General features: G+C 44.5%; 1 protein-coding gene across 6 annotated transcripts in view; it reads left to right on the top strand.

Moving 5' to 3' along the window:
• cers6 (ceramide synthase 6) overlaps window positions 1-13,669 on the top strand; it is a 384,111-nt gene that overhangs the window by 278,623 nt on the left and 91,819 nt on the right. For 5 of the 6 annotated variants that reach the window (XR_015078198.1, XM_085986467.1, XM_085986466.1 and 2 more), the window contains one exon: window positions 5,601-5,651. The exons of the other annotated variant lie outside the window; for it this stretch is intronic. Coding sequence is in view for 4 of the 5 variants with exons in the window: in XM_085986467.1 (XP_085842593.1) it covers window positions 5,601-5,651 (51 nt within the window). In the remaining variant the exon portion in view is untranslated. The remainder of the gene's footprint in view (window positions 1-5,600; window positions 5,652-13,669) is intronic. 6 annotated transcript variants of the gene reach the window in all.

Below are 13,669 nucleotides of genomic sequence, written 5' to 3' on the forward strand. Positions count from 1 at the left end.
GGTTGTGCCATGCGTTCATTGTTTTTGCTGTAGATAAATGTGATAAGAGTGATGATGGTAATTAGGTTGTGGTGGAATTGATGGTCTTTTTTATTGTGATCTTCATGGGGAAGGGGGCGAAAGGATTGAGTGCAGATGCTGCTCTTCCTGATGGATCCTCATGGAAGGTAAGGCATGTGGCAACAGTGTGACGAATGCAAACATAGAAAAGGAAACACGAAATGACCCGACACTCTCCTGGGTCTATGATTTAACGGTGAAGGGATGGCCAGCACATGGCGAACCACTGTTGCCAGCATTCTCGCCGAGAAGAGAACAGCTGTCAGTGTGCAGAGGAACCTTGATGTGTGGATCCAGAGTAGTAATTCCACCCAAATTGAAGGATAGAGTGCTCAATGAACTTCATGAGGGTCATCTGGGAGGGGTAAAAATGAAGAACTTGGCCAGAGCGTTTGTGTGGTGGCCGGGAATCGATAGAGAAATTGAAGAGATGACCAAGAGCTGTACAGGATGCCAGAAGGTCCAAAACGCCCCACCACAAGCCCCTCTACATCCATGGGAGTGGCCCTCATCTCCATGGCAAAGGGTGCACATTGATTTTGCTGGTCCATTTATGGACTCGATGTTTTTAATTGCGGTGGATGCACATTCAAAGTGGCCAGAGGTAATAAAAATGTCCTCAACCACCACAGAAAAAACTATCACAGTCTTACGAACCATATTCGCCAGAAATGGGCTGCCTGAACAGATTTGCTCCGACAATGGACCACAGTTTGTGTCTGAAGAGTTCCGGAGGTTCTTAAAGAACAATGGTGTTAAGCATTACACATCTGCCCCATATCATCCAGCCACCAATGGATTGGCTGAGAGGTTTGTTCAAACATTCAAGAAGGCTATCAAAGCAATGTGTAATGAAGACATACCCCTACAACACAAGGTGGATAACTTCTTGTTTGCCTACCGGAATGCGACACATGCGGTTACCAACCAAACTCCAGCCATGCTGTTCTTCAATCGAAGACTACGATGCCGCTTGGATTTGGTTAAGCCAAACATCAGAAGAGATGTGGAGAACAGGCAGTTTCAGAATATGAATGAAAGGCCGACCAGGAGTTTCAAGATAGGTCAACCAGTTTTGGCCCGGGACTACCGCACAGAGAAATGGCAGCCAGGAACGATCTGCACACGGCAAGGACCCCTAATGTATACCGCGGATGTTGGAGAGAGCATTGTAAGACGCTATGCTGACCAGATTCTAGAGTCACTGGAAAACGTCAATTCCACACCACGATCCGATACACCTGCTGATGAAACCGAAGTACCAATAGTATCTACCTCAGAATCGGTGATATTGGAAGCAGATGAACCAAACAACGACGTTGATCCCGAATCAACTTTGCCAGAAGAACCTGATACCCCAAAGAGGCGTTATCCAGACAGAATCAGGAAGCCTCCTCAAAGACTGAACTTATAATTGCTTAACTTCAGCTAATGTATCTAGCAACTGTAATTGTAAATATGTTATTTAATTATTAATCGAATGTTATGTACAGTTTAGCTAAAAGGGGAGGAATTGTAGTGTATGTACTTTGCAGAAGGAACTATATTCTGCAGCCCCTGTATACTGCAGTACCAGTAGTGACCACCCCTGTATATAAGCCTGTGTAGTAACTTTGCATAGTTAGTTCCAGTTTGTCTCCACTCAGTAAAGACCTGTTGTAACCAACTCCTGCAGTCCGTGTCTCAATTACACACGGACATAATAGTGGAGGACATATCTCAAAAGCGGTCTTCAATTAAATGGTGGTGACCATCCCTCCCAGGTGCGGGTCATCCACCTGGAACCCTCTGGTTCCCCCCTCCTCTTCCTCCTCCTGCTCAAACTCCTCCTCCTCGTCTTCCTGCTTCTCCTCTTGTGGCTCCTGAGCTTGACCCTCTAGCACAATTGCTGGTGGTAATGACTGGTCTCTCATAATTGCCAGATTGTGGAGCATACAGCAAGTCACCACAAAGCTGGAGCCCTCCTATTCCTCCTCTCCCTCTCTCCCCCAGCAGCTGATGCTGCTCTGCCTAACCTCAACTCCTCCTCCCTTTCCTCCAGACCAAGGGGACCCCTAGCAAAATCCCCATGACCAACCAGTCCCTTTCTCCTGGTGACTCCTGTAAAGTCTCCAATAAGGTAAGAGTAGCACAGCACCCATTCTCTTTAGATGAAGCCCTCAGAGATTTCCAGGAAAAATGTTGATGGAGTGTTGGTGAAGTTTTGACAAAGTGTCCCAGAAAGTCTCCCTAGCTATCTCAAAAGTCCTCTTCAAACGCAGTGCAGCCAGTCAATCTCCAGCAACAAGTGAACACTGAAAGCTGAGCATGGCTTTAAGTAGCACTCAAAATCCTCAGCAACTACTTCTTTACTCCTGTTCAGCTGGCCACAGTTTAGAGAGATCATTAATTGCAGCGTTAACCTACTGAATGGCGTGCAGCCTGTTTAATAAGTGCTAGCAGGCAGTTTAATTGTCAATCAGAGCCTTAATGATCCTCTGGGCAGCCATTCCTAGCACACGCTTCAACTCCTTTACCAAGATGGTGTCTTGCACTAAAGGTGGGCTAAACCAGGGGAAATTTGCCCCCTAGAAGTTTATGAAAATGTCATGCAGATGTTACTTTGAATTAAATACACATACTATGTAGAAAGCACACCACATTATTAATTACTTTAATGGGAATGCTAAAATAGTAAGAGCACAGCTTTTAGATCGATGCCACAAATTAGCCACTTGGGGAAAAAATTATGGGGCTGGAAATATGCAGTAGCTGCAGCCTGGTGTAAATGTGAGGGATGCACTTGTCCAAGACCCCTGGTACTGATCCTGGCAAACTTTGTGGCGTCAGGAGGAGGTCCCTTCATTTAAATGTCTCAGATGGGCATTTGTGCTACATGGGACGCATCTGGGCACCTGCCCACCAAGGGAGGCCGCATTCTGCAGTGGAAGTGTCCCGGACCAGGAGGGAAAACGAACCATTTCCAACAACAACAACGACAACTTGTATTTATCCTCCGCTAGAAAGCAGCCAACAGTGTCCTCTCAGCCTCTTTAAAAGGGGGCTAAAGCAAAAGAATTCAACTCAACATGCTGCCACACTCTCACTGGAGTTATGGTGGCTGTGGATTTTCAATATCCCAAAAAAGTTTTGTGTGTGTGTGTGAATTTTGAACTCATTAATGTGAGAGATGTTAGCGCTGTGGAATGGAACACTTCCTCATTTGTGGCCACACGTATCAGCATCAAGCACCGTCAGGACTGCCCCAACAACCTGCCTCAGGCCCAGCCTCAGAAGAGCAATGCAAACCACACTAGTAAGACGTTTTTCCATTTCCTACACCAACCATTCTGTGGCTGCTTTGAGGGCGATTACCAATTACTGTATTGCCAAATTAGGGGCAATTTTGTAGGCTCATGCCTAATAGCAACTGGATTGAGGATTTGTTTACTTGTCTTTATAATAGTGCAACTCAACAGATACCATGGTACATTGGTATGGCACCACAGCATGATCTGGAGTTCTTGCAATTTGCTGTTATTAGCATATTTGCATTGCATAAATGACACAGGAAATCTTTTCAGGCAGGATATTTGGCCAGAAGCTGTTTCTCTCCAATTTCTGTCATTAAAACACTTCCCCTGAGTACCCTCTGCATTTTTGAACTTTCCTGTTATCTGCCTGCCAAGTCCTGACTGACCTCATTTGTATATGTCAACATGAGGACCAGTGGCACTGCAATTTCCTGGTTTTACACTCCTAATGCACTGTGGGTAACAGGCTGGGATGTTATAAGGCAAAGCAGCTGCCAGGATCAGCTGATACAGGTGATAGTGAGGGGTTTCAGAGCCTGAAGATTTTGACTAGTGATTTCTGCAGCTGAGAAACAATTTCTAACGTGATTTTCTTGCCATTCTGCCTACAGACACCTGTCTTTGCTTCTGACAACTACTGGCAGGTTCAGGCCACGGACAGATTTTCAAACTCCCCCACCCCCTACCCAAAATGGTAAAATGAGTGATATAGATAGTCAGTCAGGTCTTCAAAGTGAAAGCTGTGAGGGCAAGCTTTGGTCAGACTCAGAGGTTTGTCATGCAGGGGGGTAGTTAGGAGCCATTTTGTTTAAGTCAAATTAAATGATCCACTGATTTGGGGAAGCATAGCATTCTGATTATTTTGAATTATTATGTTGTACTGAATGAACTAAGTGATCATGAAACAGAGCAGCTTCGTGATTCGTACCTTGTCTCATTTCATCAAATGTTTTCTCAGTCCACCTTCAAAGAGATTGAAGAAGGACACAGGTGAAAGACATGAATATCTGGTTCCGATTACAAAGGGATATTATTGTTACACTATTGTACAATTAGATATTGGACAAGCAGGTCAAAAGATAAGATGCTAAGACTGTTTAAGGCAAAACCCTAAACCTGTGACACTAGGCTATTTTTTGTATAAAGCTGTAAGACAACCTCCTTATTTAACAAAAGAAGTGTTTTTTTTCTCAAAACCATGATTTAGTGCATCTGAAAATGTACATGTATTGACTCACTAGCTTTAGTAATTGTTCATTCAAATTCCAATCTATGGGCCTTGGAATTTCAATCCCAGCCTTAACTGGTGTTTGAATCCCATCTTTAACTAGAATTTGAACATCTCGGTGCTTGTTCCCAGTTCATGGCTGAGCCACTAGATGGAGTATAGTACACCAGGGGGACATCCTATTTTAAAGGGAGAAGGCATTGAAATATCAGTCTCACTACCTGCCACCCAATTGTGAAACAACATTCACAGAAATCTCTCCAACCAGGCTGAAGAAAGAAATGTGGCACCAAAAAATGGCAATTAGGAATCTAAAAACATAAATATGGAAATGGCAGTATGATTTTTTCTTCTTCTGGTCATGTGCTTTTAGACTCGTGTGTGAAAATGCATCAAGAAAATATGGGCTCTCACTTCCTCTCCTGACATTTCTCCACTTCCCACTCCCTTTCTTAGGTTTTTCACATTTCCTGCTCCTTCACTGATTTTCGATGTTCTTTCCATACTTCTGGCTACTTCTCAGTACTTTTTAGTGGCTTTGCTCCCATTCCTGCTCCCATACCTTCCTACTGACTCTCCAGGTTTGAGAGAGTTAGACTTACACAACTTGAGTGGGCACTTAATCATCTTGAAACAAGTGGAAATGCTCAATCAATGAAACTAGCTGTGCTGTAAGTGTTGCAGAGCAGGTTCACTTAGCTAAGGAGTTTTGGTGTATCTACTCTTCTAGAGTAAATGTAATTATCTCCTACCTTAATAATTAGCAGGAAGCAGATACCCCAATGGGAGCTATAAGTGGGGGAATCAAAGTAATAGGACACACTGGAACCAGAAGTAGGACAAAGGTCTGCTACAAAAGGCCAAGAAAGGAAAATAAAGGAATATGCACCCCCTTACCATAGATTTGTGCCTGTTTTTTTTTAAAGAGATTGACATGTATAAGACACATATGTATTGATGTTCAAAGATTGATGCAGCTTTGTTATTGATTCTTAAGATTTGTTCTGTTTCTTGTGTAGGCTTCTTGGCTTTGGGAAACAAGGCACTGTTGGTACAGCTATCCCTACCAGGTAATGCATTGATTGACATACAACATGTACCTCTGTTATGCATCGTTATATTGGCTAGCTGAGTTACAGTGTCACAAATAATAAGCTCTTCCACAGGTTTTCTGCATTATGTACAAACTATACTGCTTTTATTTAAAAGAAACAATAGATGTTTAACAATCATGGGAGAATCTCATTATTGCAAACCCTATTAGTACAAACATCTCATTGTTGCTATTGTGATTTGATAGCTAAAGCTCATTTTGTTAGTACTACCAGACACTAAAGGATCAGTTTTCAGAATCATGTTCCAAGCATGGAGCACGTACTGGGAAACTGTGGGGATCACGCCGGGAATTCCTGATATGCAGTGCCAGTAGGTGAACAGGTACTTTGCCTCAGTTTTCACTGATGAGGTTAACAAAGAGGAAATTGCAACAGTAGAAGAAGTCAAGAAGAATATTACAGCAGTTAATCTAGAAAGAAAAGAGCTATCAGCCAAACATAAGGAGGACAAGACCCCTGGGTTTAGATGGATAGCCTATGGATACTTAACGCAACTAGGGAGGAGAGAGCAGAAACACTAGTATTCATATAAAAAAATCAGTAGGAAAAGGAATAGTGCCAGAGGACTGGCGAACAGCAAATGTAATTCCTATCTTCAAAAAGGGAGGTAGAACTAATCCAGGGAACTATAGACCAGTTTTCTTAATGTCAGTGGTAGGAAAGATATTAGAATCTTTCCTAAAAGATCAGGGGGGAAAAATTGGGTCGCGCCCCCTTTGGGAGGCTAACTTCTCCGGGGCGCTATCATTTTAGCTAATTAGCGCCCCCGTGCCCAAAATTCACTAATAGCGCCTCAAGAGGGAGGCGGGGCGCTACTGGAAGTGCCCCGCCTCCCTCTTGGGGTGCTGCGAGTGAATATCATGGCGCTATGTGCCGCAGCGCCACGGTACTGCAGGCCTTCCTCCCCTTATTAAAGGGGAGGGGCCGAGCGCAGCGTGACCCGCGGCCCAGCTGGGCCACCAGGGATCGGAGTGCCGGGCTCACGGCGCGCAGCCAGCACCCTGCGGGGGGTGGGGGGGGGCTGCACAGAAGGCCAGGCACAGCAACAGGGGCAGGTGCTGGCAGTCAGCCAGCAACAAAAATGGCCGCCCGGCACCTCCCCTTTAATTTGCGCTTCCCCGGCCGCAGGTAGGCCCCCCGACTCTGTTGGACATAGCGTCCGGCAGTAAGTCAGGGGGCGCTACCAAAGATCACAGCCGGGGCGCTGCGCACAGCGATGACATCATCGCTGGAGGCGCAGTGCCACAGGGCGCTAATGGTTACCGCCACCGCTAACCTCCCACTGAATTTTCCAGAAGGCGTTGGTGGTTCCGTGCCCAGGCGCTAGTTGCTTTGCGCCCCATTACCAACCTCTTAGAGCGCTAATGGGAGGTGCAAATCAACCGAATTTTTCTCCCCAGCCTTTGTCTTGTGTGTCATGAATTGTGTGCCATGTTAAGAGTACAATTTGCAGCACCGCTACAAGACCAAGCAGAAAGCAAAGTTTGATAAAATTAAGGGAGATGGTCAACAAATTGAAAAATCAACTCTCCCTGTAGTGCCACATTTTCCAGCATTCAAAAGCAAACACAGACGGGGTCCCAGCCAGTTTTCTTGTGTTGGACATGATTCAGAGGCAGCAAAGCCCTCTGCAATGGTGCTTTTGTGAGCAGTGCACAGATGCCATGCCAGAAACTGTCTGCCCAGAGGAGAGATCGTCACTAACATCAGTTTATCATGCAACAAAATGCAGTGAGCTTTCAAATGATGTCACAGACAACTGGTTGAAAAGGCTCAGAGTTTTGTGTGGTAAGCCTTGCTTTGAATGAATGCACTGACAATGTGGACACAGCCCAATTGCTTATCATTGTGAGAGGAGTTGACGACTCCTTCAATGTGATCAAACAACTTGTTGCTTTGGAGAGCATGGAGGGAATTTCAAAATAATTTTAAATATATTTAGAAATTCCACATTGAAATGTAATCTATTGCATTTGTAAAGATATGAATTGTTTTGTTAACAGGATCTGATCTCTTTGTGTACATGAACCTATGCTTGGGGAGAAATATGAGGGCTGATTCCATGATCAGGTATTCTCAGTGAAGATTGGTGCTCACAGGGAGTGCAGGTCAGGACATCGTGGGTCTGCATTCTGTGATATTTCCATTCATATTTAATGGAAGGAAAATCATGGCCTATGGCCCTGTAATTTTCTAACCTGCGCTCTCTGTGAAATGCCTGATTGCAGAATCAGCCATATGGAGTTAAAGCAATTGTGAAGAAGAAGATGACCAATGGAAGTATGGGCTGTCTTTTGCTGTTTTCTGTAGTACAGTTACCCAAATGGTGGAGACAGTCTTGAATACATATTCACCATTTATGTTGCCGGTGTACTGACCCAACTCATCTACCACCACTGCGATGTACACCAAGAAGCTCTGGTGACCCGAATGGTCCACCTAAAATCAGTGTGAATGTGGTTGTCAGCATTAATTGAGCAAGAAGCCTGAAGCACCGTCAGTGTTAAATCTGCTGCAGGAGTTAAATACACAATACAAGGACCTGCTGTACCACAATGACTTACATGGCATATTACTCAAATGGTTCTTTGAATTGCATCATGAAATACACCTTGACATGAATCAGTCATTCATGAAAGAAAGACTTATGAAATAATACTGAGCGGCCTGCGAGTGGCGCTGTCCAGGGAGAGTATAAATACTCGGGCACGGGCCCAGCTTGCACAGTACATTCTTAACAGGAACTAGTGAAGGACACAACTGGACCTCCATGTTGTAAAACAGTTGATTAAAGCTTTGTTTAATGCTTAGACCAAGTGCCTAGTAGTTTTCTTACATCAATTTAATCAACTGGAACTTGCTCCATGCTCTGAGTGATTTTGGGAACAGACGGCTATGACTCAAACGTTAGAAGGGAACCAGACGTAGTAATCAATCCATCATGGAGAAACTACTCAGACCCGCCCATCTTGACCTGGACCCGAATTCACCTACAACTGCTAAGGCATGGAAACACTGGTATCGTACCTTCAGCAAATTCCTCCGGGCTTGTGATGAGAATGTTCCTGATAAGTTACAAATGCTTGCCAATTATGTATCTCCTCATGTGTTTGACTATATCGAAGACTGTGTAGACTATGACTCCGCTATCCAAATACTGCAGCAACTATATGTTAAGGCCCCAAATAAAATTTTTGCTCGGCACTTACTGGTCACAACTCGACAACAACCCGGGGTATCACTTGACGAATTCCTTCAAAAGCTTTGCAGGCTCAGCAAAGACTGTAATCTCAAAGCTGTCTCAGCTGAGCAGTACCAGGAGGAATTAATTTGTGATTCTTTTATTAATGGAATTGCATCACCCTTCATACGCCAGCGTCTGTTGGAGAATAAAACCCACGAGTTACAATCTGCCTATGGCCCGGCATATTCTCTGGACTTAGCAAAAAAAATGCAGATGCCTATCTTTTACCACGTGCACGGACTGCTGCTATCACTTTTAGTGACTCCTCCGATAAGCCTCAGGTGGAAGCCCTCACCGATGACAACTCTATCCTAGCTGATGACGACCCTACCCTAGCGGCATCTTGGTAATCTAAAAAGAAGTGTTTCTTCTGTGGAGGTACATTTCACTATAGGAAATTTTGTCCGGCTCGTAATGCAACCTGCAATCATTGCAGTAAGAAAAGTCACTTTTCTAAAGTATGTCAGTCAAGAGCCTCTCCTAGGGTTACAGCTGCTATCTATAAAAGCGCTCCTTTTTCAAGAGCCACTACTAATGTTACAGCTGTCATCTATAAAACTGCTCCTCTCCCAAGAGCCACTACTAATGTTACAGCTATCAAGTTTAAAACTGCCCCTCCTCCCATCACAGCTGTTTTTCCCCAAAGCCTGTCCCATGCAGCCACAAAGGTTTCGGTAAATGGACACATTTTGAGTGCACTAATCTTTTCATGTAGCTCTGACTCATTCATCAGTGAGCAGGCTGTCAGTAAGATAAAACTACATATTTACACCTCGGACAGGGAAATTGCAATGGCTCTGCTGACACTGACCACCAACTCTTCCGGCTTTTGTCTTGTCGACCTTATTCTCAATGGCCGCACTTATTTTTCCACCTGGCTTGGGTGCTCAAAAACCTATGCAGTGGGATTTCCAGAAGCAACACAAAAGACTCACTTTCGAGTTTGGAGGGTCAAAGCCGGAGCTTACTATTTCCAAAGTACCATTTTGTGCGCTTTCGGTGGCTTCGCTCGACAAGCCCTCCTTGTTCGCCAATCTTTCCCCCGATGTAAGCCCATTGTCACTAAAGCACGACGTTTCAGTCAAGATGATCTATCCTTTACCGAGGCAGAAATCTCTCGCCTTCTAGCGGATGGTATCATTGAGCCATGTTCATCTTCCTGGCGGGCTCATGTCGTTGTTGTTAAAAATCCTCTGAAGCAACACAAGAAACGTCTTTGCATCGATTACTCGTAAACTATTAACCAGTATACTGATCTGGATGCCTACCCACTACCACGCATCGATGACATGGTCAATAACCTTGCCAACTACAGGGTATTTTCAACTTTTGACTTAAAGAGCGCATATCATCAAGTACCGTTAAAGGACTCTGACAAGAAGTATACGGCCTTTGAGGCCAACGGTCGGCTTTACCAGTTTTGTCGCCTTCCATTTGGGGTCACCAATGGGGTGGCCGTCTTTCAACGGGCAATGGAGAGCCTAGTCAAACAGGAGAACTTAATGGACACTTTGCCATATCTGGATAACATCACCATTGCTGGTCATGACCAGAAGGAGCACGATGCCAACCTCCAGAAACTTCTTGACGTTCTCCGTCGTCGCAACTTAACCTTAAATGAGTCCAAATCCGTGAAATCAGTACCATCAGTCAACATCCTTGGCTACTGGGTGGGCAATGGTGTCATCAAACCGGATCCGGAGCGACTTTGTCCGCTTCAGGAGCTCCCTCCTCCTATGAATCTCATCTCTCTTCGTCGGGCCCTCGGCATGTTCGCCTATTATGCGAAGTGGATACCCCACTTTTCTGACAAGATCCAGCCCCTTCACGCGAAGTCATTTCCGTTGGAGGCAATGGCTATTTCAGCTTTCGACCTCCTCAAGCAACAACTGGAAAAAGCCAGGCTTTGTTCCATCGATGAAAATCACCCTTTCGTGGTCGAGTGCGATGCATCGGAGGTGGCTATCTCGGCTACCTTGAATCAAGGTGGTCGACCCGTTGCATTTCTGTCCAGAACTTTGCAGGGTAGCGAGCTCCATTATCCTCCTGTCGAGAAGGAGGCTACAGCTATCATCGAAGCGGTACGTAAATGGAGTCATTTTCTCGCTCATCGCCATTTCACGCTTATAACTGATCAGCGCTCCGTGGCCTTTATGCTGGATAACCGGAAACACACTAAGGTTAAGAATAACAAGATACAGCTCTGGAGAATGGAATTGGCTGCCTTTGGCTACACCATACATTATCGACCTGGCAAAGATAATGTGGCCCTGGATACCCTCACGCGTACATTCTGCTCTTCCATGTCAACTTCGACTCTTGCGGATCTTCATACTGATTTATGGCATAAGAACATAACATAAGAAATAGGAGCAGGAGTAGGCCATATGGCCCCTCGGGCCTGCTCCGCCATTCAATAGGATCATGGCTGATCTGAATCTAGACTCACGTCCACTTCCCTGCCCTCTCCCCGTAACCCCTAATTCCCTTATCTGCTAGGAAAATGTCTTATCTCCATTTTAAATTTTATTTAATGTTGCAGCTTCCACAGCTCTCTGGGGTAGCAAATTCCATAGATTTACTACCCTCTGAGTGAAGAAGTTTCTCCTCATCTCAGTTTTGAAAGGGCAGCCCCTTATTCTAAGATTATGCCCCCTAGTTCTAATCTCACCCATCAGTGGAAACATCCTCACCGCATCCACCCGATCAAGCCCCCTCACAATCTTATATGTTTCGATAAGATCGCCTCTCATTCTTCTGAACTCCAATGAGTAGAGTCCCAACCTACTCAACCTTTCCTCATACGTCAACCCCCTCATCTCTGGAATCAACCGAGTGAACCTTCTCTGAACCGCCTCGAGAGCAAGTATATCTTTTCTTAAACATGGAAACCAAAACTGCACGCAGTATTCCAGGTGTGGCCTCACCAATACCCTGTATAACTGCAGCAAGACTTCCCTGTTTTTATACTCCATCCCCCTTGCAATAAAAGCCAAGATTCCATTGGCCTTCCTGATCACCTGCTGCACCTGCATACTAACTTTTTGTGTTTCATGTACCAGGACCCCCAGATCCCTTTGTACTGTAGCACTTTGCAGTTTCTCTCCATTTAGATAATAACTTGCTCTTTGATTTTTTCTGCCAAAGTGCATAACCTCACACTTTCCAACATTATATTGCATCTGCCAAATCTCTGCCCACTCACTTAGCCTGTCTATGTCCTTTTGCAGGTTTTTTATGTCCTCCTCACTCATTGCTTTCCCTCCCATCTTTGTATCGTTGGCAAGCTTGGATATGTTGCACTCGGTCCCTTCCTCCAAATCGTTAATATAGATTGTAAAGAGTTGGGGTCCCAGCACTGACCCCTGTGGAACACCACTAGTTACTGATTGCCAGCCCGAGAACGAACCATTTATCCCAACTCTTTGTTTTCTGTTAGATAGCCAATCTTCCACCCATGCCAGTATATTACCCCCAATCCCGTGATTTTTTATCTTGATCAGTAATCTTTTGTGTGGAACCTTGTCAAATGCCTTTTGGAAGTCCAAATACACTACATCCACTGGTTCCCCTTTATCCACCCTGTATGTTACATCCTCAAAAGAATTCGAGCAAATTTGTCAAACATGACTTCCCCTTCGTAAAACCATGCTGGCTCTGTCCTATTAAATTATGTTTATCCAAATGCTCTGTTACTGTATCCTTAATAATGGACGCCAACATTTTGCCAACCACAGATGTTAGGCTAACTGGTCTATAGTTTCCAGCTTTTTGTCTACTTCCTTTCTTAAATAAGGGTGTTACATTAGCAGTTTTCCAATCTGCCGGGACCTTCCCTGAGTCCAGGGAGTTCTGGAAAATGATCACCAATGCATCCACAATCCCTACCGCCACTTCTCTCAAGACCCTAGGATGTAGGCCATCAGGTCCGGGGGATTTATCCGCCTTAAGTCCCATTATTTTACTGAGTACCATCTCCTTAGTGATTTTAATCGTGTTTAGCTCCTCCCCCCCCCCACCCCCATTGCCCCCTGTTTGTCCAGTGTTGGGATATTTTTAGTGTCCTCTACTGTAAAGACTGATACAAAATATTTGTTCAGCGTCTTTACCATCTCCATGTTCCCCACCATTAGTTTCCCAGTCCCATCCTCTAAGGGACCAACGTTCACTTTAGCCACCCTTTTTCTTTTTATATAGCTGTAGAAACCCTTGCTATCTGTTTTTATATTTTTTGCTAGTTCACTTTCATAATCTATCTTCCCTTTCTTAATTAATCTTTTAGTTATTGTTTGCTGGCTTTTAAATGCTTCCCAATCTTCTATCCTCCCACTAGATTTGTCTAATTTATATGCCCTTGTTTTCAGTCGAATACTATCCTTTATTACTTTACTAAGCCACGGATGGCTGTCTTTTCTTTTACTCCCCTTTTTCCTCAGTGGAATATATTTATCTTGAAAGATGTGAAATATCTCCTTGAATGTAGACCACTGCTCTTGTACCGTCTTACACTTTAATCTGTTTTCCCAGTCCACTTTAGTCAATTCTACTCTCATACCTTCATAGTCTCCTTTATTTAAGCTTAGTACGCTGGCTTGAGATCCAACTCTCTCACCCTCAAACTGAATTTGGAATTCAACCATATTATGGTCACTCATTCCAAGGGGATCCTTTACTAGGACATTTTTTATTAATCCTGTCTCATTACACAGGACCAGATCTAAGATTGCCT

Source organism: Somniosus microcephalus, chromosome 4 (assembly GCF_052327205.1).
Source record: "Somniosus microcephalus isolate GS21.2 chromosome 4, FLI_Smic_1.0, whole genome shotgun sequence".
Classification (NCBI taxonomy): Eukaryota; Metazoa; Chordata; class Chondrichthyes; order Squaliformes; family Somniosidae; genus Somniosus; species Somniosus microcephalus.